The sequence below is a fragment of the Desmodus rotundus genome, chromosome X (genome assembly GCF_022682495.2).
Source record: "Desmodus rotundus isolate HL8 chromosome X, HLdesRot8A.1, whole genome shotgun sequence".
Lineage (NCBI taxonomy): Eukaryota > Metazoa > Chordata > Mammalia > Chiroptera > Phyllostomidae > Desmodus > Desmodus rotundus.
In genome coordinates, this window is record NC_071400.1 from 62,947,103 (window position 1) to 62,973,687 (window position 26,585).

At 45.1% G+C, this 26,585-nt stretch overlaps 2 protein-coding genes across 3 annotated transcripts in view; one reads left to right on the forward strand and one right to left on the reverse strand.

Annotated features, from left to right (window-relative positions):
• RRAGB (Ras related GTP binding B) overlaps positions 1 to 11,423 on the reverse strand; it is a 56,932-nt gene extending 45,509 nt beyond the window's left edge. Inside the window, exons 1-2 of one of the 2 annotated variants that reach the window (XM_045198623.3) lie at positions 11,406 to 11,423; positions 11,066 to 11,209 (exon numbers count right to left, since the gene is read on the reverse strand). In XM_045198623.3, coding sequence (XP_045054558.1) covers positions 11,066 to 11,103 — 38 coding nt within the window. In that variant the 5' untranslated portion in view covers positions 11,104 to 11,209; positions 11,406 to 11,423. Of the gene's footprint in view, positions 1 to 11,065; positions 11,271 to 11,405 lie in introns of those variants that run through there. The other variant, XM_024564339.4, reaches the window with a different exon arrangement.
• A 115-nt stretch (positions 11,424 to 11,538) lies between these two features.
• Positions 11,539 to 13,009, forward strand: MAGEH1 (MAGE family member H1). The gene has a single exon (XM_024564351.3). The coding sequence runs from the start codon at positions 11,806 to 11,808 to the stop codon at positions 12,463 to 12,465; it is 660 nt and encodes a 219-aa protein (XP_024420119.1). The 5' UTR covers positions 11,539 to 11,805; the 3' UTR covers positions 12,466 to 13,009.
• The last annotated feature ends 13,576 nt before the right edge of the window (positions 13,010 to 26,585 follow it).

The window sequence follows — 26,585 nt, forward strand, 5'->3', positions numbered from 1 at the left end:
AAAATAGCTTAAGGGAACTGTAAGACAACATGAAACGCAACAACGTTCAAATCATAGGAATACCAGAAGGAGAAGAAAAGGAGCAAGGGATAGAAACCCTGTTTGAAAAAATAATGACAGAAAACTTCCCGAACCTAGAGAGGGGAAAAGCCGCGCAAGTTCATGAAGACCAGAGGGTCCCAGTAAGATGAACCGAAAGAGTCCTACTCCAAGACATATCATAATTAAAATGCCAAATTTAAAGACAGCAAGGGAGAAACAGGAAGTAACATACAAGGGAGCTCTGATAAAGCTAGCAGCTGACTACTTAACAGAAACACTACAAGCAAGAAGGGAATGGCAAGAAATATTCCAAGTAATGAAAAGCAAAGGCCTTCGACCAAGACTACTCTACCCAGCAAGGCTCTCATTAAAATGGAAGGCCAAATAAGGAGTTTCCCAGACACAAGAAGGCTCAAAGCGTCCACCTCCACCAAACCAGCACTGCAAGACATGCTAAAGGGACTGCTGTAAGAAGATGAAGTAAGCCCTAGCTGATGTGCTTCAGTGGACTGAGTGCCAGCCTGCAAACCAAAGGGTCATCGGGTCAATTCCCAGTCAGGGCACATGCCTGGGTTGAGGGCCAGGTCCCCAGTTGGGGGCATGTACACAAGGGATAACCACACAATGATGTTTCTTTCCCTCTCTTTCTCCCTCCCTTCCCCTCTCTTTCTCCCTCCCTTCCCCTCTTTCTAAAAATTAATTAATTAATTAATCTTTTAAAAAAGATGAAGGAAAAGAGTGAGAGAGAGGAACACAGGTACAAAGAGGGTAAAATGGCAATGACTAAGTACCTATCAATAATAACTTTGAATGTAAATGGATTAAATGCTCCAATAAAAAGACACAGGGTAGCTGAATGGATAAGAAAACATGACCCGCACATAGGCTGCCTATAAGAGATCCACCTCAGAACAAAATATCTATAACAGACTGAAAGTGAAGAGATGGTAAAAATATTCCATGCAAACGGACAGGAAAACAAAGCCAGGATAGCAATACTTACATCACACAAAATAGATTTCAAAACAAAGGCCATAAAAAGAGACACAGAAGGACACTTCATAATATTCAAGGAAAGAATCCAACAAGAAGATGTAAACATTATAAATATATATGCACCCAATATAGGAGAATCCAAATATATAAGGAAAATCTTGGAGGACTTCAAGAAAGAGATAGACAGCAACACACTTATACTAGGGGATTTTAACACTCCACTGTGAACAATGGATAAATCTCCCAAACAAAGTATCAGCAAGGATATCGTGGCACTGAATGACACCCTAGATCAAATGGACTTAACTAATATATATACAACGTTTCACCCCAAAGAAGCAAAATACACAGTCTTTTCAAATGCACATAAACATTCTCAAAGATAGACCACATGATAGGACACAAAATGAGCTTCAAAAAATTCAAGAAAATAAAGCATTCTCTCAGAATACAAGGAGTTTGAAACTAGAAACCAACCTCAAGGAAAAATCTCAAGAACATTCAAATTCATGGACATGAATAGCATGCTATTAAACAATGATTAGGTTAATAAGGACATCAAGGAAGAGTTCAAAAACCTTCTGGAAACAAATGAAAATGAACACACAACAGTCCAAAACCTAAGGGACACAGTGGAGGCAGTCCTGAGAGGGAAGTTCATAGCAATACAGACCTACCTAAAAAAGACAGAAACATTTCAAATAAACAACCTAACCTTACAGCTACAAGAACTGGAGGAACAACAACAAACAAATCTCAAAGCAAGCAGAAGAAAGGAAAAGACCAAGATCACAGCAGAATTAAATGACATAAAGACTAAAAGAACAATTCAAATGATCAATAAATCCAGGAGCTACTTCTTTGAAAAGATAAACAAAATCGACAATGCTTTAACCAGACTCATTGAGAAAAAAAGAGAGAGAACGCAAATAAACAAAATTACAAATGAAAAATGAGAAATTACAACTCATACCACAGAACTACAAGGGATTGTAAAAAATTACCATGAACAACTATATGCCAAGAAATTTGAAAACCTGGGTGAAATGGACAAACTTCTAGAAAAATAGAATCTTCCAAAACTGAATGAAGAAGAAGCAGAAAACCTAAACAGAACAGTAACAGATGGTGAAATTGGAGCAGTAATCAAAAAACTCCCGCCACACAAAGCCCTGGACTGGATGGTTTCATAGGAGAATTTTTAAAAACATTTAAGGAAGAGTTATTCCCTATTCTTCTCAGACTTCTCCAAAAAATTCAAGGAGAGGGAAGCCTCCTGAACTCTTTTTATGAGGCCAGCATCATCCTAATCCCAAAACCAGACAGACACAACAAAGAAAGAAAACTACAGGCCCCCATCACTGATGAACAGATGCTAAAATCCTCAACAAAATATTTGCAAATCACATCCAGGAATACATCAAAAAGATCATACACCATGATCAAGTGGGATTCATCCCAGTGGTACAATATTCATGAATCAATAAACATAATACATCACATAAACAAAAGGAAAGACAAAAACCACATGATCATATCAATAAATGCAGAAAAACCATTTGATAAAGTACAGCACCCATTTATGATAAAAAAAAAAACCACTCAGCAAGTGCAAGTAAAGGGGGCATTCCTCAACATAGTGAAGGCCATGTATGACAAACCTAGTGCCAAGATCATACTCAAAAGGCAAGAACTAAGAGCTTTCCCCTGAAGATAAGCAACAAGACAAGGGTGTTCGCTTTATCCAATTCTATTCAACACAGTATTGGAAGTCCTAGCCACAGTGATCAGACAAGGAGAAGAAATAAAATGCATCCAAATTGGAGAGGAGGAAGTAAAACTGTCATTGTTTGCAGATGAAATGATAGTGTATATAGAAAAAAAACCCTATAGTCTCCAACAAAAATCTACTTGGCCTAATAAGTGAATTTGGCAAAATAGCAGGATACAAAGTCAATATTCAGAAAACAATGGCATTTTTGGATACCAACAGTGAAATATCAGAAAGAGAAACTAGGGGGGAAATGTCATTTGCTATAGCAACAACAAAAGTAAAGTAAGCGCCTACAAATGAATTTAACCAAAGAGATAAAACACCTGTACTCAGAAAGTTATAGAATACTACACAACACTGAAGAAAGAAATTAAGGAAGACACAAATAAATGGAAGCATGTACCATGCTCATGGATTGGAAGAATTAACAACATCAAAATGTCCATACTACCCAAAGGAATTTATAGATTCAATGCAATCCCTATTAAAGTACCCATGACATATTTCACAGATATAGACATAGAACAGATATAGAACAAACATTTCAGAAATTCATATGGAACCATAAATGACCCTGAATAGCTACAGCAACTTTCAGAAAGAAGAAAAAAGTAGGGGGGATCATAATACCTGGTATCAAATTGTATTACAAGGCCGCTGTAATCAAAACAGCCTGATACTGGCACAAGAACGGACACATAGATTAATGGAACAGAATAGAGAGCCCAGAAATAAACCCTACTCTCTATGGTCAATTGATACTTGACAAAGGGGGCAGAAGCATAAAATGGAATACAAATAGCCTCTTCAACAAATGGTGTTGGGAGATCTGGACAGCTACATGAAAAAAAATGAAACTCAATCATCAACTTACACCATACACAAAAATAAATTCAAGGTGGATAAAAGACTTAAATATAATTCATGACACCTTAAAAGTCCTACAGGAAAACATAGGCAGAAAAATCTCAGACATTCCACGCAGCAATATTTTTACAGATATGTCCCCTAGAGCAAGGGACATAAAGGAAAGAATAAACAAATGGGATCTCATCAAATTAAAAAGCTTCTGCATGGCTACAGAAAACAGCATTAAGATGAAAAGAGAACCAACTATATGGGAAAACATATTTGCCAATGATACCTCGGACAAGGGCCTGAACTCCAAAATATATAAAGAACTCATATGACTCCACTCCAGGAAGACAAACAAACCAAATAAAAAATGGGCAAAGGACTTGAACAGACATTTCTCTAAGGAGGACATACAGAGGGCCCAGAGACATATGAAAAGATGCTCAGCATCACTAGCCATCAGAGAGATGCAAATTAAAACCACAATGAGGAACCATCTCACACCAGTCTGAATGCTCATCATAAACAAATCAACAAACAAGTGTTGGAGAGGATGTGGAGAAAAGGGAACCCTAGTGAACTGTTGGTGGGAATGCAGACTAGTGCAGCCACTATGGAAAACAGTATGGAATTTCCTCAGAAAACTAAAAATGGAAGTGCCTTTTGACCTGGCAATTCCACTGATGGGATTATATCCTAAGAACCCTGAAACACCAATCCAAAAGAACCTATGCACCCCAATGTTCATAGCAGCACAATTTACAATAGCCAAGTACTAGAAACAACTTAAGTGCCCATGAGTAAATGAATGGATCAAAAAACTATGTTACATTTACACAGTGGAATACTACTCAGCAGAAAGAAAGAAGGAGCTCCTACACTTTGCAACAGCATGGATGGAACTGGAGACCATTATGTTAAGTGAAATAAGCCAGACGGTGAGGGACAAATACCATATGATCTCACCTTTAACTGGAACATAATAAATAGAAGAAAAAAGGAAACAAAATATAACCAGAGACATTGAAGTTAAGAACAATCTAACAATGGGCAGGGGGGAGTGGGGAGGGGACAGTGAGGAGAGGGGATTACAGGAACTACTGTAAAGGACACATGGACAAAATCAAGGGGGAGGGTGGAGGTGGGGGAGGGAGGGGGATTTGGCTGGGGTGGGGTGGAGGGATGGGGAGAAAAGGCACACAACTGTAATTGAATAACAATACAAAATTAAAATTAAAAAAATAAAGAAAGAAAGAAAAAGAACAATCTGACAATAACCAGAGGGGAGGTGGGAGGGGATAATTGGGGGAAGGGAGAAGGTTTTTCAGGAACAACTATGAAGGATACATGGACAAAACCAAGGCAGGTGGAAGCAGGGGAAGGAGGTGAGTTGGCTGGGGTGGAGGGGGAGTGGTGCAGGGTAAATGCAGACTTCTGTAGTTGAACAACAATAAAATAATTTAAAAAATAAATGTGAAGGGTTAACCAATAAAAGTTCTGGCAATAAAAAAAGAAGAAAACTATAGAATACTGAAAAAAATTAAGGAAGATACAAATAAATGGAAGCGTATACTGTGGTCATGGATTGGAAGAAATAACATCATTAAAATGTCCATACTACCCAAGCAATCTATAGACTCAATGCAATTCCTATTAAAATACCAATGGCATATTTCACAGAAATAGAACAAATGTTTCAAAAATTTATATGGAACCAAAAAGACCCTGCATACCCTCAGCAATTTTGAGAAAGAAGAACAAAGTAGGAGGGATCACAATACCCGATATCATATTGTATTAGAAGGCCACTGAATCAAAACAGTTCGGTACTGGCATAAGAACAGACACATAGATTAATGGAACAGAATAGAGAAGCCAGAAATAAAGCCAAGTGTCTATGGTCAATTAACATTTGACGAAGGGGGCATGAGCATACAATGGAGTAATGATAACCTCTTCAACAAATAGTATTGGGAAAACTGGATTGGTACATGCAAAAAATGAAACTAGACCACTAACTTACATCTTATACCACAACACACTCAAAATGGATAAGAGACTTACATATAAGTTGTGACACCGCAAAAGCCCTAGCAGAAGACATAGGCAGTAAAATTTCAGATATCCTACGTAACAATATTTTTGCTGATATATCTGCTAAGGCAAGGGGGAAAAAGGCAAAAATAAACAAATGGGAGTACATCAAACTAAAATATTCTGCACAGCTAAAGAAACCATCTTCAAAATGAAAAGGGAACTGACCGTACGGGAGAACATATTTGACAATGACACATTGTTCAAGGGTTTGATCTCCAAAATACATAAAGCACTCTTACAACTCAACACCAGGAAGACAAACAATTTAATTAAGAAATGGGCAAGGGCCTTGTCTGGTGTGGCTCAGTGGATTAAGTGCCAGCCTGTGAACCAAAAGGTCACTGATTTGATTCCTAGTCAGGGCACATGCCTGCGTTGCAGACCACATCCCTGGTAGGGGCGCATGAGAGGCAACCACACACTGATGTTTCTTTCCCTCTTTTTCTCCCTGCCTTCCCTTCTGTCTATAAATAAATAAATAAATAAATTTTTTTAAATGGGCAAAAGATCTGAATAGACACTTCTCCAAGGAGGACATACAGATGGCCCATAGACATATGAAAAGATGCTCAACATCATTAGCCATCACAGAGATGCTAATTAAAACCACAGTAAGATATCATCACCTCACACCTGTCAGAATGGCCATCATTAATCAGTGAACAATCAAGTGCTGGTGAAGATGCGGAGAAAAGGGAACCTTACTTCACTGTTGGTGGATGTGCAGACTGGTGCAGCCACTGTAGAAAACAGTATGGAATTTCCTCAGAAAACTAAAAATGGAACTGCCTTTTGACCCAGAGATCCCACTGCTGGGACTACACCCTAAGAATCCTGAATCTTCAATTCAAAAGAACCCCATGGTTCATATGCACCCCAATGTTCATAGCAACATTATTTACAATAGCCAAGTGTTGGAAACAGCCTAAGTGCCCATTAGGAAATGAGTGGATTAAAAAACTCTGGTACATTTACCCAATGGAATACTACACAGCAGAAAGAAAGAAGGAACTCTTACTCTTTGTGACAGCATGGATGGAACTGGAGAGCATTATGCTAAGTGCAATAATCCAGGCGGTGAAAGACAAATACCATGTGATCTCACCTTTATGAGGAATCTAATGAACAACAAAAACTAACGAACAAAACAGGATCACAAGAATGGAAAGATGAAATAGACTGAAAATGACCAGAGTGGAGGGAGAAGAGGGATAATGGGGTAAAGCAGGGGAAGGAAATAGACAAAGAACATATATAAAGGACCCCACGACAGGGACAATGGGGTATGGATTGACTGTGGGAACGCAGGGGTGGGAAACAGGGCAGGGGAGAGCAAGAGGTGAGGAAAATTGGGACAACTGTAATTGAACAACAATAAAAAAAGAGTAAGTGGTGTTTCAGTTAACAGCTGGAGGAACCCTTATGTAATTGCATACCATATTTTCATGAGACGGATATTTCATCTCCCTCTCAGAGTCATTCCAACCCTTAAACAGAAAGCATGAAGGACTAGGATTCCCCATGGAAAAGGGTTTGGGCATGTCCAGGAATAACCAAGGAGGGACCCTAAAGCCTACCAGTGGTATGCAACTAGGGTCCACAAGAGCACATTGGGCTGATTTCATGAGTATTTTTGGCATCTTTTGTTCATATTATCCCTGATGTCACTCGAGTGAGTCAGTACCTTGAAGACCTCAGAGAACCTCACGGTGAATTTTAGGAAGCATCATTACTCCTGTGATAATGCAGAGTTGACTAATATTTCCACTTCCAGGTTTTGAGGGGACTTATGCTTCTGAGAAAGAGTCTGTGGGAAACCCAGTATGAGATTATCCTTGAATCTCTTACAAGACACAAATTCCATGGATAATATCCAGTCTTCCCACAATTCTGAGGGCTGGCCGCACCTTTATTTATTCTGTGGCCAGTGTGTTGGAAGAGGCTGAGACTAGGAAGGCTTCTGCAAGCATTTCAAATCCTGTGATTCTGGAGAGAGTGAATCAAAGAGCCAATTCCGAAAGGCCAAGGCACCCACGATTAGAGCAAGACAGCCAACCTGCATCTCCTCCTGCATTGCTAATCTTATCACCTGCCAAAGCCAGAACCCTGAGAAGCCCAGTTAACCTGTTTCTTCCCCTCAATGCCCAAATGCAAGCAATCCCAAAGGCTTGTTTATCAGCTCTGATATCCAATCCCACCTCATGATCTTCACTGCCATTACTGTATTTTGGGCCACCACTAATATGAACCTAGATGAGGGCAACAGCCTCTAATCAAATTTCCCACCCCACACTCTATCATCCTTCACAGTCCATTCTCCATACTGCAGCCAAACCTCTAATCAGACCAGTCATTTGTTGGAAACCATTCAGTAATGTCCCATTCAATGGCTTTGGTTCAACCAACCTTATATATCATAAAATTATTTAATCAGGCAAGACTTTGCTTCCTGTTTAAGATTCAGGAAAAAAGTCATAAATTACATTGGTTTCAAATGAAGAAGGAAGAATTTTAAATCATTCATCGTGAACATAAACTAAACTCTCATACTCAGTTGAATATATTGCTCATTTTTTAAAATTCGTGTACACTAACGATTGAACTTTTATTGCAGCATTGTTTGTAGAAGAGGAAATGATTTGGACATACACTGTTCCCAACCAAAAGAAGGATATCTGAAAGATTACTGTAAAACCAATGCAAGGAACGCCACTCAGCCTTTATAAAGAAAGCATTAGAACTATGGTTTGAGGAAATCGTGTTGTTAATTAGAAAAATAAAATAAAATGAAAATTGTGTGTAGAATGGTCCAATTTATATAAATGTAACAAAGCACATCTATGAAGATATGCCCAAAAACCCTATTCATAGATGGTGATCCTAGATATCCAGGCACATGTTTCAGAAGACAGGTACAAAAATACAAATTATTTGCTCAGTAAAAATGGAAATGGCAAAACTCCTGATGATCAGGAGAAAGGTAAATTCCAAGCCTAAAAGAAATCATAACAAAATTAAAATGAGCTAGAGCTACATTTAATAACTCAGTTAAACATCAGGTGAAAAAGGTGAAAGGAATTAAGAAGTACAAATTGCCAGTTATAAAAGTAGTCACAGGGATGTAAAGTACAACAAAGCGAATACAGTCAATAATATTGTCGTAACTATTTATGGTGTCAGGGTTATCTGGTGAATACTTTGTAAGGTGGATAAATGTCTAATCACTATGTTGTACATCTGAAACCAATATAATATCGTACGTCATCTGTAATTGGAAAACAAATTAATTTAAAACAAGAATATAGAAATAAAGCCACTCAAAAAATTATATACAATATTTATAGACACAGAAATGGCTCCTATGCTCAGTCAGCTGGTTGGTGAGCAGAGGCAATGCAGCAGCAAGCATGCACCGCCCCAGACTGGATTATGACTAGGCTTCCCCAACAGGAGGCGTTGGTAGCCTCTGGATACAAAGAACATTGCAGTTAGAACATGACTGTTGGGAAGAAAATCAGTTTCCTGCATTATATTCCCATCAAATCCCATCAGAATGGGGAAGCTATTTGAAATAACAGGTAATTTTGCAGTCCTCTAGGCACACAGATTTACAAAGACCAAACATAAAACAAATATCTAACAAAAAAAAGCTGAACTCAAAGGAATCTGCTCTAACCCAGGGTCACTGGTATGTGCTGTTAAATTCCCAGAGAGCCTCACAACAAACCTAACAGACAAGACTGGAGAGTTCAGACTTTTCGTTTCGTTTTTGTTTTTTTCCAGAGGACACAGAGGCTAGGAAAATCATCAACATCAAGGAGCTTGTAAGTGACAGGGCTGGGCCAGACCTCTCGTTCCCAGGTCTGAGTTCAGTGCTCATGCCTCTATCCAAGGCATCCCCCTTCTACGCAGGTACAGAGGACTTGGCCTCGTTGGGTGCAGTTCAGCTGGCCATTCTGCTTTCCGAACAGGTCACATTGCCCCACCCAAAATTAGTTCACCGAGCATAGAACTTATTCCAGAAACTCTACCAAGGGCTGGGAGACATCGAGGGACTAGACAGGAATCTTTCCCTCAGTAGGATCACTCTTAGGTCCTGACAAGCAAGCGTTTAATTTTTTCCAGCAAAACTGGTAAAGAGTATTCACTTGCTTTTAAAAGTTTGGCTAAAAACATGTGCAAAATCTTTTCCATCGTGTATCCCTTCAATGTGCGTTTGTTAAACGCCACTCTCACACATTGCTGAAACTCCTTGACTGGCAAAGGCTGTTCTTCCTGTGATAAGCGCTTTTCACTCATTATCTCATTTAGTTCTCACAATCCTATGAGACCAGTTCTTTAATTAACCTCACTTTCAAGATGGGGAAAGGGAGGCCCACAAGCAAATTAACAAAATAGAAACAGACTGACCGTTGCTAGAAAGGAGGGGTTTGAAGAGCTGGGTGAAAAAGGCAAAGGGATTAAGCAAAAAACAAAACAAAACAAAAACCCCAAAACAAAAAAACACACCTCACAGACCCAGACAACATATGGTGATTACCAGAGGGAAAAGAGGGTGGGAGGAGGTAGAAGAGGGTAAAGGGGGGATGAATAGTGATGGAAGGAGACTTAACTCTGGGTGGTGAACACACAATACAATATACAGATGATGTATTATAGAATTATACATTTGAAACATATAATTTTATTAGCCAATATCACTCAAATAAATTCAATAAATTTTTAAAAAGAAATATGCACAGTACTTGCCCTAAATACTCCTTTCTCAAGGGAGCAAAAATTGATTCACTACCCTTTTGGTCAGACCAAGACAAGCTTTAGGGACAGAACGGCCTGTGAGCAGGCAGATGGAATTTAGATACTTGGCGCTGAGAGGAAAGGCAATTCAGGCAGAGGAAGCAGTGCGCAAAAACCTGGAGTGGATAAAGTTCAGAATATACTCCGAATTGCATTCAGATTACCGAAAGAAAGAAAGAAGTAAAATAAATCAGGTATTTGGATAGACCGGAGCCTAGGAACCTCAGAGCCAACCTACACTCCTCCACCCTCTCCCATTTCCTTTCACCCAGACTCTAAAGCCTGTCAATCATCACCCTTAAAATGCCTTTCTGCCTCTCCATCGCCGTGGCAACCACCTTAAGGCTCATTTTCATTCCCTCTTTCCTCTTATTCTAATTGCTTCCTAAGTGACCTGCGAGACAATAGTCTGCTCCTCTGTAAGGCTGTACAAATGCAAGTCCCATCCAGTCAGTGCCCTGTTTAATAAGCCCGTGAATATATAGCATTTTAAAGTCTCTGCACCTCTTGCATACTGTTCGCTTTCGCTTTTGCAGTTCCATGTCCTCTTGTCCGGCACTTCAGCTATTGCCATCAAATCTGGGTCCTTGAGGGCCCAAGAATTGATTAGTATGCACAGGAATTTCTTCTGAAAATATGGCGAATGTGCTGTGTAAACCAAGACAGGAAAGGAGAGCTGGGACTAGCTGATTCTTTCCACGCCCCCTCCCTACCAGCACACAAACACACCCAGCCTGCCTTCCGGGGGAATGGAGAAAGAGACACATTCTTTCCCAAGACCCAAGAGCAAATCTTGTACTAGACTGAAAAATACAGGAATCCTATGCATTTCTTCTCTGCATACCTCTGACCTTGCCAATCCCTAGCCGTCTTTTGGACTCAAGTCCCACCCCTGCAGTGGCCAGCCCCTTTTCCTATGTGACAGCGGAAATCTGGGTAAAGAAACCACCCACTTCCTTTTGAGAGTTACCGGAGTGCGTGGCAGGCGAGGCGGAGCCAATTCTGCTGAGCGTTCTCGCGGGGTTGCAGTTCGGGCGAATGCAGGTGGCGGTTGCTCGTGCAAGTCAGCTTGCGTGGGAGTGAGCGCGGTTGCTGAGAACCTCTCGCTTCTTGCTGCAAAGACTGTATTGACTTTGGTGGCTTCGGCGGTAGACTCTTCTTAAGGTAGAGATAGTTGCTTTCTGCAGAGGTTATAGGCATCTTTCCCTAAGGTTGCTGTAGGCTCAGCGCCCCTAGGAAGAGACATGCCACGGGGACGAAAGAGTAGGCGCCGCCGTAACGCAAGGGCCGCAGAAGAGAACCGCAACAATCGTAAGATACAGGCCTCAGAAGCTTCAGAGACCCCGATGGCTGCCTCTTTGGTCCCGAGCACCCCCGAGGACGACCTTAGCGGCCCGGAGGAAAACCCGAGCACTCCAGAGGAGGCCTCCACCACCCCTGAGGAACCCTCCAGTATGGCTGAAGCGCAAAAGACCTCGGTAGCCCGGAGCAATTTTCAAGGTACCAAAAAAAGTCTCCTGATGTCCATATTAGCCCTCATTTTCATCATGGGCAACAGCGCCAAGGAGGCTCTGGTCTGGAAAGTGCTGGGGAAGTTGGGAATGCAGCCTGGCCGACAACACAGCATCTTTGGCGATCCAAAGAAGGTTGTCACAGAAGAGTTTGTGCGCAGAGGGTACCTGATTTATAAGCCGGTGCCCCGTAGCAGTCCCGTAGAGTATGAGTTCTTCTGGGGACCTCGAGCACACGTGGAATCCAGCAAGCTGAAAGTCATGCATTTTGTGGCAAGGGTGCGTAACCGATGCTCCAAGGACTGGCCTTGCAATTACGATTGGGATTCAGATGATGATGCAGAAGTTGAGGCCATCCTCAATTCAGGTGCTGGAGGCTACTCTGCCCCTTAGGGAAATCTGGTGCAGACCCTTAGGGGAGAGGTGATGTAAAGAGCCTCATGGGTACCCCAAGGAATACATCACATGGGTTCTCAGTTCAATATTATGGTGAAGGGGGTACACTGTGTTTAGTATTTGTGATCAGTGCTACTAGTTTAACTGCAAAATAGAGGGTTTGCTTTAGATATTGTAAAATTTTATTAATTTTAATATAGTATTGATTAAGGTCACAATATGTTTAAAATATTTGAAGAAACGATATTTTTCTCCTTTTTCCTGTCACTGAGATTTAGTATAACACTTTTGCTATTGTTATAAAATGAAGTATTTCCATTATACTCCGTGCTGTGGTGCCTATTTTATATCACTGACTAGGCTGTTCTTTGAAACTGTAATAACCAGTAAAATGTGAAAGGAGGGTGGGGGGAATCATTTACGTCTGACTTTTATGAAAACCTTTGTGTATGCTGTTGTGTAAAGAAGACTTAAAACTACCATGAGTTTGCTTAGTTACTGCAAAATATAGGGGAAATTAATAAAAGCATAATGACGAGGACACCTTGTTCATTTATTGATCACCAGGTATGTGTGAAGCACCAGTGTACACTCTGGAAATGCTCCTTAGCACACAGCCCTCGGCACTAAAGAGTGTCCTAGATTACATGGGAGAGACATATATGTAAACTGGCAGTGTGGTAAGTGCTGTAGTAGGGATGAGCATGGAGTGCCACAAAAATAGGGAAAAGCTAATGTGACCTGCCTTGGGGTTGGGACAAGAAAGAGGACATCGTAGGGTGCTATGAAAATCCAAGAGATGCTTAAGTAAGCTTGGGGGCATTTGAAAGGGCCATCGGAGCATACTGTGGAAATATTGGATATTAGGTATTTTTGAATACTTAGCCCAGCTTGGGGGAGGGGGCATGGGCAAAGGGAAAGGAAAGTCAGAGTGCAGTGGAAATAGAAAATACACTTAAATCACCTGGACAGGCGGGCAGAGGAGAAGGGGTGGTTGTGGGTAAAAGGACATTGTGAGGCACTACAGAAATTCAAATGATGTGACTGTGAGAAAATTCTTGTTGATGTGACAGGGGGTCTGAAAATAATCACGGAGTAGGGGCGCAGAGTAAACAGGGAGACACTAAAGGCAGCACGGACTTCAGGGAAAAGACATCCTTCACTGAACTACTAAGGTTATGTCAAGGGAAGTGGAGAAAAAGAAATGAGATGGGGAAGAGGTGAGCAGGGTCTGGAACATCAAAGGGTGGGAGTCATGGCTGCTTAAAATGAGAACACAAATGGTTAATAAAAATGAAAATCCTGGAGTAATAAAAATGGCTACAGCAAAGCACAGATGGAGCCTTGGCTGAGGCAGAGACAAGATTTGACAAGGTGGGGCATCTCTGGAAGGTAACCTGGCATTTCTGTCAGGAATGTCAGGTTTCTCAGGGCGTACTAACTCTTTTAAAAGTGCGGGGTGTGTGTGTGTGTGTGTGTGTGTGTGTGTGTGGGTGTGTGTGGGTGTGTGTGGGTGTGTCCAGGGGGTGGGGCCGAATTAGCACTTTGTCTCCTTCAGCCAGTGTGGTAAATACAGGGGGCTCTCTGGCATGGTGGTGGCCCATGGTATGCAGTAGGTCCTGTGGTATCAGGTCTCTTCCCACTTCACTGTACCAAGGAGTCCCATGCCCTTCCCATCCATTCTATCACCAGGGCCTTTGGAAGCCTCTCCCTCACCCTGCAGCAAATGTGGGGATGTGGGAGTCATCCCTCACATCCCAATAGGCTACAGGCAAAGAACACGCATAAGGATCTCTGGCGACCCCCAGAGTGACCACATTCACCTGCGGTATCAACACTTGCTGAACTAAGTACACTAATAGGGAACACCAAGGAAGGGTACCTCACCTAGCTTCGTGGGGCTCAGAGGCAGCAGCTATCACACGCAAAGAGTGGCCAGTACTCTGCATCCAGCTGTGTGCAAAGTAAAGCCCCTGGGGGACAGGGTTGGCTAGCAAATGACTTACTGGCAAAGGCTCAGAGACCCATAGACATAAGCCTGCAAGTAATGGAGGCTACAAATAGAAGTGGGAACTACGACCTCTCAGCAGCTTCAAATTCATTCAGCCATCAAGAAAACAGAGAAAGCCTTCTATGATTCAGGGAAAGTGACAGAAACTGGGCTGCAAAAAACACCCCAAAAAACCAAAAACCAAAAACAAACAACCAAAAGGAGCATGTCTGGCCCTGCGGAGGCCATTATTTGTCAATACCTCCTCCAGAGGTAGTCAGGGGTGAATCTCAGGCTCAGATTACTAAGTGGCTTTCCTGTCTAGACCCACAAGGGTGGCAAGTGATCTATCCTAGACAAGACCCCAAGTACATTCCCTGCAAATCCAGAGCGCTTTCCTATAGGCCACCCTGCGGTCCCTCTCTGCTGCCAACACACTCACAAGGTCTCTGTCTTCAAAAGACACTGGTGAAGTCAGTGGAACAGTATCAGTAACCGCGACTGCTGCCGCAAGTCCTCTTGGTGACAAGGCTGAATTTAAATTCTCCCCCTTTTATAGCAAGAGGCTCATAGAAGTCAGACCCCTCCAGGGCAGTCAGTCAGTAAGTGGGAGAGCCTACAGAGCACGGATGCACTGAGCCTCTCCCCTGCACCAAGGTCTTGCCACATACTATCCCTGCTAGGTCAGTAGCATCACACCCTCTTTCCCCCATTCTACAGGAAGCAGCAGCTAGCTCAGGGGAAGGAATAATGTCCCTCTAGAACCTGTGAGAATCCATGTTTTCTTCGGCTCTGCTGGGGAATATTCGTCCAATGGTCCAAAACGGTCATTTCCTAGTGTGAGCCAAGAAGCTTAATTCAGCCAGAGAACCAGTACAAAGGGAGAAAGGGTGGGAGAATATGCCGAGCTGCACTGTAAAATGACGGCTGCTGGAATTCTGAGGGCTTCAGGCAGGAGGCTCCACAGGGTAGCACAAAGGATTGGGTGGCCTGGCCTCACCCAGCCAGAAAGCGATCAATGCCCCAGGCTCATTCTCCCCCAGCCCTTGGCCCGGAGGTTTAGGGCCTCCCACCCCTCCCCAGCCCTCAACACACTGTACTGGTAGTGCAAACAGTTAACTTTCATTTGATTAGCTCAAGACTAAACAAGGGCTGGCTTTCCAGTGGCTGTAAAATGGATGACAGGGCTGAGGGAGAGGCAGATAAAGGGGCTTCGGGAAGGTGGTGAGAACAAGAATATTCATCGTTTCTTTTCCAGAAATCCTTTGAGCTTTGTGCGGTAACTAGAGGGGACACAGGCTGGGAGCCTCTTACTGCGTAAATCAGCAACCTAAGCTGCCCCCACCACCCAGCAGTTTCCACAAAGTGAGTTGAAACGCTGCAGTTTTCCTTGGCCAGCATTCCTCCTAAGTGAATTGAGTTTCTGGGTCCTAGAACCCCCCAGGTGTTTAGGAAGCTCAGGGACACAGAGCCCCAAAGTCCCCAGTGCATAGCAAGACTGGCAGCTGCCATTTGCTGCTTGCCGACATTGTGCCAGACGCTTTGATGGCCGTTTTCACGCATTGTCCCTAACGTTTGCAGCAGTCCGGCACAGTAGGCGCCGCCAGGCCAAGTGTACAGAGGATGAAACTCAGGGTCAGATAACAGAAGCAGGTTGCTAGGGTCACCTGGTTGGTCACTGAAGCCTTGGACATGAACTCGGGGCCAACCAAGTCTGAAGCCTGCACCGTTTTACTGAGACAGCAGGCTGCATCCCCAGGACACCTGGCGCTCCACCCCGCCTTGCGGAAGACTTCTGTCTTCAAACTCCACCGCCACCCAGGGTCCAAGTGAGAAAGCGCATGCTGTGCTGGGGTGAGGAGGCTTGGGAAAATAAAGGTAACGATCCATCTGGGGACGAGATGTGGATGTCCCTTCACGCTGATCCATTGCAGGCCTCATCACCAGGTATCCTTGAGGGGTTGCTTTGTGTGGAATGAGAATTTCCTTCCAAGACAAGTGTGTCTTTCCTCTCACAGCACATTGCTCAGAAACTTGGCCACCCTGAACACGCCATCAGTCCTCGAATTCTATCTAGGTCCTGGCCATCACACAGTGGATTAACAAACCGCACACTTTCTGGGCCTGCGACAATTGCTCGCTGGTCACATTTTCGATCCAGAAGGTACAAGGGCCAGCGGAAATCTTACCTTGATCAGAGTAGAGTGCCTGCGGCAAGACACAGGCAGTGAGTGGTGGGTATCAAAAAGATAGACCGAGGGTGTCTTCCTGGGACCCATTGTTGTGGCCTTGGCCTTAGCAGGCAGGGGCAGAGCAGACCAAAGCCATGGTGAAAGGCAGATATGGATTCTGCCTGGGCCTCCTCAGGCACTCCTGTGAGGTGGGTAGTGGCCAGGATCCCTGTGTCTCCTTCTTTTGGCGGAAGCACAGAAATCCGGCTTTCTGAAGGAAATGACTTCGCCATAGTGGTGGTGTTGGAGAATAGCAATTGGTATGAGCGTGTACTGAGCTCTGTATACAGGTTACTCCAGGGCTTGCAATCCGTGATGCAGTTAAAAATCAAAGAGCATTAAAGAAGAATAACGCTGGAGCCGTCCAGGGCTCAGAGGAAAGGTTGTGGAGGAAAAGCAGACCCTAGGCTTGTACCGCTCATCACCCAGCAGGCACGAAGCTCACACAGGGTACTTTAAAGGGGAAGGCAGAGCCCATAACTTGCTGGTGAATCAGGCCCGGTTCTTGACTCATCAAATTCTGCCTTGGCTTCAGACTAATGAAAGACATCCCTGCAAATGTTATCACAGAGTAAGCAATACATGAGTAGCGCCTGAAATCCCCCCCTCCCCTGTAACTCTGACCAAGGAGGCTCTTGATTCATTCTTGGCCTGCAAAGTATCAAAAATAACTGGGTCCACGTTATTTTGGATGTTGAGATTATCTAACAATCCACCCATTCACTCATTCAACACAGGTTTTCAAAGGTCTATTTGTGCCAGTCACAGTCCCAGTTGCCTGGGAAACATATATGAACAAATCGCAAGCTCCGTTGCATGGAAACAGCAAATAAGAGGTAAAACCTTTTCAATAGCAAACGATACAGTGCCTTAGAAGGTGGTAGGTACTCTGGCTGCTTGCGGTGGGAGTAGTAAGCCCACAGAACACAGAGAAAGGTGCACTGGAAATGCCAGGAAAGAGAGGGAGTATTAAATTCAAAGCTAAAGGGTGGTCAGGGTTGTCCTCATTGGAGGGGGGACATTTCAGCTAAGAAAGGAAGAAGGTGAGGGGGTTCACTTTACTGCTATATAAAGGAAATACTGTTCAGGCAGAAGGGCCCGTGAGTGCCAAGGCTCCAAGGCCCAGATGCCTGGGGTTTGAGGAATGGTGGAGAGGCCGGTGTGACTGGCATGTTATGAGCAAACGGGACAAGAGTTTGGCAGATGAAGTGAAAGAGATGAACAGAATCCCACGTTATGTAGGGCCTAGTAGGCCATTTTAAGAAACTTGGCTTCTGATGGCAATGAAGTGTGGGGGACAGGAGGAGGGAGGCAGTGAGGGATTGAGCAGAGGAGTGGCACCATTCGACTTACCTTTTGACAGGATCTCTTTGAATACTTACTGTATTGAGAATAGAGTGAAAGCGGGCCATGGTGGGGGCAGGGAGACCAGTAGGAGGCTAGAGCTGTAAGTCCAGCTAGAGACGGTGGTGATTCGCATCGTCCTGGTCACAGTAGATACGGTGAGAACTGCTCAGTTTCTAGATGTATTTGGAGGTTGACTCAACAGAATTGCTGATGGTTTGTATATGGAGTGTCAGAGGAGTCAGTGATGACCCCCAATTTTTTCTCTCGAGCTACTACTAGAATGGTATGACGGTCAACTGATATGGAGGAAGGCAGTGGTTAGAGTAGATCTTATAGTTGGGAGAGGGGACCAAGAACTCAGTTTGGACGTGTTGAAGTAAGTAAATGTCTCTTTGACACGTGCATTGAAAAGCAGCTGAGTACAATTCAGCTGTGTAGCAGTCGGGATTTGGCTGAAAAGTTGTGCCTAAGAAGCCATGAGATTACAGGTCATCAGCCAGGGGGTGAGTGTATATAGGGAAGAGCAGAAGAGAAGAAGATCATGGACAGTCGCCTGCAGCATGCAGGGGTCAGGGAGAAGACGGGGCAGCAGCTGAGGAGAGTGAGAGGTGTCACCAGTGCTATAGACTGAGAGTGAAGTGCCCCGGGAGCCAGGTGAGGCAAACTGTATCGAGGGAGAGCCGGTGGTCAGCTATGCACAAAGGGCTGATGCCGGGTGAAATAAGGGGGAGGGCGAGAAGTGACCGTTGCACTTAGTGAGGCACAGGTCCCAGGTGACCTTGATGAGCGCAGCTTCATGGGAAGGTTGGGTGACAAAGCCTGCTTTAGACAGTTTGAGAGAGACTGGCAGGAGAGGAGCCAGTGAGTATAGACATGTCTTTAAAGGAGTTTTGCTGCAAAGGGGAGGAAAGAAACCAGGCAGTGTCTGGTGGAGGAAGAGCAGTCAGGACAAGATTTATTTCAGATGGAAGAAACAGCATTGTGCTGGAGGGAGGCGCTCAGTGGAGAGGAGCGAAATCAACAGCACAGGCCAAGCAGAGAGCATTGTTGGAGCAGTCACCTGGAGTTAGCAGAAGGGCCCTTGGACCTCACATGAAGAGAAGGAAGGGCTACAGCATGCACAAAGAGTTGCAAAGCATGTCGTTACTGGATCGTGGGGACGTCATCCAGGCTTTCCGGTCCCCCTGAACACTTCTAGCTGAGGTCAGGCACCTGCCCACTGGGTGCCCCTCCATGTCTGTTGAGCATCTATTATGTGCCGGGCACACATCAGGGCACCTTAGTAACATTTAATACTCCCCACAAGTCAGTGTAGGTTATATCGTGATCCCCATTTTGCAAGCTAGAGATGTGCTGCACAAGGGGGTCAGATGGAGCAGCAGGGGCACTTAGCCAAAAGATCTGAGCAGGAAAGTTTCGAGCCCAAACAGGCTGATTCTCAAGGCAGACTTACAACCACAGGCTTGGACCCGCTGGCAACTCAACCTGTGCAGTTACGCTCGCTGCCCCTCACCACTGGTAACAAGGCTCCCCACTGAAGCACAGCTGCTTCGAATGACTGTGTGGTAGCCAGTCTGTATGTCTCAGCACCTGCCTCAGGTGTGTGGACGGCCATGCCACTTGGCTAATGGAGCTCTATCTTGGGTCTGAGACTGAGTGTGGCAAAGCCCCTGTGATCTTGACTTGCTTAACCCAGACCCTCCTCTGGAGGCTGGCCCAGCTCCAAGTGGATCTGACATCCCAGAACCACAAAAGTGTCCTCTCAACTTTCAGAACATACTCGTCACAGGAAGGCTCACTGCCTGACCAAGCCAAGACAGGAGTTCCCTGGGAACATTAGTAACTCTGGTCAAACTAAAAGCCACTGTGCCATTTGGGGCACTATCCACTAGACTGCTGGGGACACACACACACAAACGCGCGCGCACACACACACACACACACACACACACACAGTCTCTTTGTTCCCATTCGGGGCTTCCTCCCTTTGGCTTCTTCCTGTTGTTTATCCACTCCCTACCAAACCTGTCTGGCAAAAGATCCCATCTGATACCACCTCAAGCATGAGCTTCACTATGAGGGTGAGGCCCATCTGCAGGGTGAGCCTGAGGATAGATAGATAAGGCTTCCACAGGACTGGGTCTCAGGTTACAGGGTCCAGGCCTATCACGGGAAAGAATAATCCCGTGGCTGATGTGAGCCAGTGGCCGAGTTCCCATTCCATGAGAAAGAAAGGAAGAAGAGATGGCGCTGGGGCCATGGGAGACCCAGATTTGGAGGGCAGCTTACTTTATAAATGAGGTCCTGCAAGGCGCTCACCCGCCTTCTACCCACTCCAGCAGCCCTGACCCAGCAATGGCAATCAAGGCCTTAAGGTGCCCACTCCTCCACAAAGGGACATTGAGTATCAGCTTACTGTGATTTCCACTCAAGCAGTGCTTTAGTGAACATGCTTGAGACTGTGTCCCTCTTCCCAGAGAAGAGCTCCTCCGAGATGCTCCCCAGCCCTGCGGCAGCAACTGCAATGCAGGCTATGACTGAGCTGACCCTGAGGCATCACTGCCCCATGTGATGTTGTGAGGTGGAGAGTAGCCACCGGGATTGGGTAATAGGCACTTTTGAAACCCTGACAAAATAAGCAAGTTCTGGTCCTGGCTGGTGTGACTCAGTGGATTGAGCACCGGCCTGAGAACCAAAGGGTCACTGGTTCGATTCCCAGTCACAAAACACCCCGGGTTGCGAGCTAGGTCCCCAGTAGGGGGCGCGTGAGAGGCAACCACACATTGATGTTTTCTCTCTCTCCTTTTCTCTCCCTTCCCCTCTCTCTAAAGCTGAATACATAAATGAAATCTTTAAAAAATAAACAAACATGTCCTGGGCACCAACTGAGCGGCAGCTGAGGTAACAACCTATGCAGGTTGAGTGGAAGCATGCTGGTCCCAAACCCAAGGCGTCTACACGATAGCTTAGGGGCCTAGTTGAAGTTATCTAACTTGTGTCAGCTTCCGTGAACACCACTAAAAACAAGAATAGTGCTTCCAGCTTTATGGGCGCTTTGTGGAAATCAGTCAGCCCATCTTCTCAAAGCCCTTCGACTGCCGCTTCTCAAACCATCTGTGGCGAAGGACGAGTATTTGTTCTTTACCAAGTCAGTCACTCACAGATCAACACACACACTTGTGTACCGTAAGGAAAATGAAATGATAGGAGGAAGAAAAATGACAAGGTGCAGGTCCTTATGTGCTTGAACATCGTAGAGTCTCTCACCACACGCTATGGAATTCTCTGAACATGAACGCTCAGATTCTGTACTTACTGCAGATCAGAGTGGTAACGCACTTTTGCGAAGCAGCAAGTGCCCACACACAGACTGCGGTTTCATCCGTTCTGCTCTGGCACACGGCCTGGCCTATCAGGGACATTCAGTTGGTGGTTACTATGGCAAGGCAATTATTGCACAATATGGTCCTTAATGTGAAGATGATTAAATAGCAAGAAATTGCCAGTAAGATGAAGAAATATCCAATAATTTGATTGCTGACAAAGTGTCGGGAGTTGTGTGCACAAGAAGTAGTGCAGGAGCTCGGCAAAGAAGATACCTCAGGGACGAGACTCCTGCTGGGCCTGGGCAGTCAAGGTAGAGTGAGACTTCCTTAGTCGCTTTTTGTTTTTCACGAGTGTAGGGAAGTTTCACGCTCGTTGCACACATTTCTGCAAGCCCCGAAAGCATAAAGAGTTTGTGAACTATTTAGCCTTAATCCCAACAGGCAGAGGTTACCTGTGCTAACATTTCTGTGTATACTTTCAATGTGTAGGCAGGAAGATAGTAAAAATGAACATAGTAAAAATTGTAACGACAGCCACATGTATATGTGTACGTACTGAATGCTATAGACGCACATTCATAAACACTTGTATCAGTTTTCTGTGTATTGACACAATATGTATCATGATCCAGAGCCCCAGTCTATTATCACTGCTGACCTCATCAGCCCTCTTGGCAAAGATTCCCACACTTGTTGAGTCTGGGAGTCCCAAAGGGTGACACAAATTCCTATCAAGACCTATCTGTTCATTACAGTCTCCAACGAGCAATCTTGAAGTCCCTGAGAGAGCTTCAGTGTAGCCTCCAAGGTAGGGTGATGACTCTGCTGATGTGTCCCCAAGCATTTGATACAGCTGCCAGGGCCCAGATGCCGGTGCCTGGCTGCATTTAGTGCGGAGGTGAGTGGCATGGCCCTGTCCAAGACCCTGTGCAGAAACGTGGACTCTGAAGCAGCTCTGCCAAAGCCACACTGCCCCTCTCAAAACACCAGTGCCCCCTGCCCGTGTGACCCAGGTTATTTGCAAACAAGTCTCCCGTCTATGACACAGTGCACTACCAGAATGTTAAAAGCTCTAAACTTCTGATCTGGGCAGTTTGCAGAGCATGTGCCCCTGTGGAGCACACGCGCACGCGCTCACACACACACACACACATACACACACACACACGAGCTCCTACTCTCACACATCCACATATTACTGCCTCGCTGAGAAGGAACTGCCTAGTTGGGGAGAGAACGGTTACCACAGCTCTGCTTTTCTACATGCACCCGGGGAAGTTCAGAGGAGCTGGCTGCTCCCAAACTCTAGTCTCCCCACCCTTGTTGTAGAGGAATCCCCTCACGCCTCAGCTCATACAGGACAGAATTATCATCTGCCTCAGGGGACTGTACTAAGTGGCAAAAGGAAAGACCAAACAATAAGCAAAATAAGACCCTACAAACATCGAGATAGAATTGCTCTTGGCCCCAAGGCGGATCACCACAGTCAGTCCACATATCACCTTAGGCTGGTGAACGGCTCAGCCACACAGAGTGGGGACTTGGCTTGGGGCTAGTCTATGCAAGTTTGACCCTCAGGCCAAGGTTAAGTGAAGGGTGGCACCAGAGCCTAGCCTGTGTGTTGTGGGGAGGGGGGAATCTCCTTTTCCTCAGAACCTGTTTCCTTTTCTGCTCTTTGGAAGGGCCGCCCCTCCTCCACTGCTTCTCCATACCTTGCCCACAGCACCTCTTCCTGTCCACTGCCACGTCTGATCTTTCTTCTGGGCTACCCCTCTTACCCTAGTCCCTGAGGCAACTCACAGAAGCCAGGATATCACGGGCTGCTCTAGCACCGTCACGCTTTCTCCGGACGTGGTTGCTCTGTGCTCCCAGTCCTGGGAGTCTGTCTGACTATCCTTATTTTGATGTGCTCCTCTGACCCTGTTGACTGTCTGATGTCCCTTCCTGTCTCAACAGCCCAAGCAGGTGACACCTCCACCTTGCCTCCGAGGTCATACAGATAGGCATCAACCTCTCTGTACAGATGGGCACATAAAGCCCATGCCCACAGACAGCCAGATGTTCCCTCTCTCCTAGATGGCCCATTATCTCAATCTCCACTACTGAATGTGTGCTGACAGGCTTACATTCTCAGGCAGACACACACAGACCCAGGTGCACACACGCAATCATGGGCCCACTCACTATATGTACACCCCGTAAACACCGGACATACACTTCCACACCCACAAACATACCTAAACATGCCTAGGCACCATATGGTTACAATGTGACACACAAGCACACAAGTATGTACACGTGTGCACACAAGGACAGAGACACTCTCTGGGGGTGATGATGCTCAGAAATATCCCTCAATGCACACATACCTAGAAACTAACACACATTACAAGAACGAGTAGCAAACTGAGGGGCTGTCCCTTCTTGTCACTTCCTAAAGCAGAGAAGTCAAGGTGGGACTGGCTGCTGAGAGCTCCTTGTCTATATCTACCCCCCCAGTCTCACCCCAGCTCTGGCAGACTATAGAAGGTACTCATTTCTTAACAAGGATATGGGTAGGAAACAATATCCTATCCTTCCCTGGACCACAGATTCACGAGTGTGGACCTTACTGCCAGTGACATCTCTGCACAGCGCGAGAAAGCCTTGGGTTGGACACACATTGTGGTGCTGGGGAATGGAGGCCTTGGACCATTTATCCTCAGACTGGTGGAGCTAACCAGCAGGCCATCAGGTATGGTACTAACTTCTTGACTGTGGGTGGGAGCCCCTGGAGCTGAGGAAACATCAATAATTGCCCTGACACAACTGCCTTTCGTTCTCTGACACAGAATTCCTATTTGGCGCGCGCGCGCACACACACACACACACACACACACACACATACACCCTGCTCCCAACACTCTGGTCTATGATCATCCAGTTTCCTAGTCCTCATGGGTTGGGGCTGCTAGTACTACTTACATCCTTTGGGAAAGATTGGGACTTGGCATCAGAAGGTCTGACTACCTCACTTTCACTGGGCTGTGTGACAGTGGACAAACCTTTCACGTTTTTGAGTCTCAGCATCCTCAAGTGCAAAGTGGATGTAACAGTGATGCAATCAACGAGATGGCCAGGCAGATTAAATGAGGGGCCACGCATGCAACTGCCTTGTAAAGTGCAAGGGGGAGATAAGCAGATATTATGAGTCTTATCATTGCTAAATATAAAAATAGATAGAGCCCTGGCTGGTGTGGCTCAGTGGATTGATCACCGGCCTGCAAAACAAAGGGTCACTGTTTTGATTCCAAGTCAGGGCACATGCCTGGGTTTCGGGCCAGGTCCCCAGTAGGGGGCGTGTGAGAGGCAACCACACATTGATGTTTCTCTCCTTCTCTTTCTCCCTCCCTTGCCCTCTCTCTACAAATAAATAAATAGAATCTTAAAAAAAAAATAGATAGGAAAGAGTACTGTGACACTGGTCCACATTCCCACCAAGGTGGGGAAAAAGCCTGTCTGTGCTGTCTGATTCCTCTGGAGAGCACGGCAGAGTCTGTGGCCAGAGGATGAGTCCAGGGGTCAATCCTCTCACCATCACTTTACTAGAATGCAAGCTCCATGGGATCAGGCTTTCGTTTGTGTGTGCTTTATTCGCTGATATAACACAGGTGCCTAGACCGGTGCCTCGGGCATCCTCAACAGCCCAAAAATTTAGTTGTGTGTGAGTCAATGAGTCCTTTTGAGCATCTAGTGAAAAAAGATGTCAATGACAGTGATAACAAATGCTTTCAAGTTGTTGAGGTAGTCCCGCACAGAAACCAGATGACAGCAGAGTATTACCTCACTCATGTTTAAATGAAGAATGTGGAATGATTTCAAAATATAAAGACCACTGAAGCTGAGGGGGCACTACAATGAATCATTAATCTACGGGTCAGTTTTGCAACAGCACAACCAGGGATGTTGCTAGGATGCTCTGAAGCTGGTGTGGGATTCTTCCCCTGAGCCTGGGACAGATTCTTGAATGGGGAAGGAATGGGATTCATAGCTACAGCCTACAGTAATTGAGCACCTATGACGTTCTGGGTATGTATTTATATGATAAAATGTCACCCTCACCACACCCCTATCTGATAGGGTTTATAATCCCCCATTTTCCAGGTGACATGCCTGGAATTCAGAGAGGTTGGATAGCTTATAAAGGCCCATGAGCGATTTCTACTTAAATGGCAGACTGAAGATTTAACATTGGGTCTCTCCGAGTCCAAAATACATACTTTCCTCTTAAATCTTAAATATCACTTCCCTCCATTGTCTGAGAGCTGGCTAAAAGTGCTAATGTAGGATATACCAGGTTTTAGGTGAAGTTTGAAACCATGAGAGGGATTTAGACACAATAAATTGATAGGGAGGCACATTTTCGCAGAGTGTCTATTAACAAAACCTCAAACTCGAACACAGTTTGCTCCGTTGTGTGAAGACTACTTCTTGATTTTCGAAAAGAGTCCTACTTTGCCAGTACATGCTTCAGTGGGTACTAAAGGTGGACAGAGGATGACTGCTTACATTCATCATTAAAGATTTGTCAGGCTCTTCCAGCTTGGCTGCTTCATTTCAGGCAATTAAGGAGTCGATTCAAAGGTCTACTTACTTCTCCTTGTCTTCTATGAAATGATGCCTGGGGATTGGGGGGAAGGGTGTGGCCCACGTGACGGTGATATAATGGTAGTACAAAGACGCCCTCAGTCTCAGCGCTCTTCTTTGGATTCTGTTCGTGTGGCTCTGCAGTTGGAATACTTGTTTCTTACTGGACTGTTCTCTTGCCAGACTTGTGGGTGGGCCCCTTTGAGGTTTGGTTGCAATTCAAGAGTTCACTCCAATGTGGGTGCCCAGTGTAACAGTCATCACAACGAGGACACCTGGTCATTTTTCCTTACACATTGTGCTGGGTTGAGTAGTGTGACCCCAAGAGTCATGTCTATATGGCACCTCAGAGTATGACTTTATTTCCAAATAAAGCCTATGCTGATGTAATTAGTTAAAATGAGGCCATGCTGGACTAGGGTGGACCCTAAATCCAATGCAACTGTTGTCTTCATATAAAACAAAGGACACACAGAGACACAGGCCGACATGAAGGAGCACAGCATACGAGGATGAAGGCAGAGATTAGAGTGATGCATGTACAAGCCGAGGAACACCAAGGATGGCGGCAACCACCAGAGGCTAGGCAGAGCAAGG

Coding starts and splice junctions, on each gene's coding strand:
- MAGEH1 (XM_024564351.3), top strand. CDS start 11,806: ATGCCACGGGGACGAAAGAGTAGGCGCCGCCGTAACGCAAGGGCCGCA.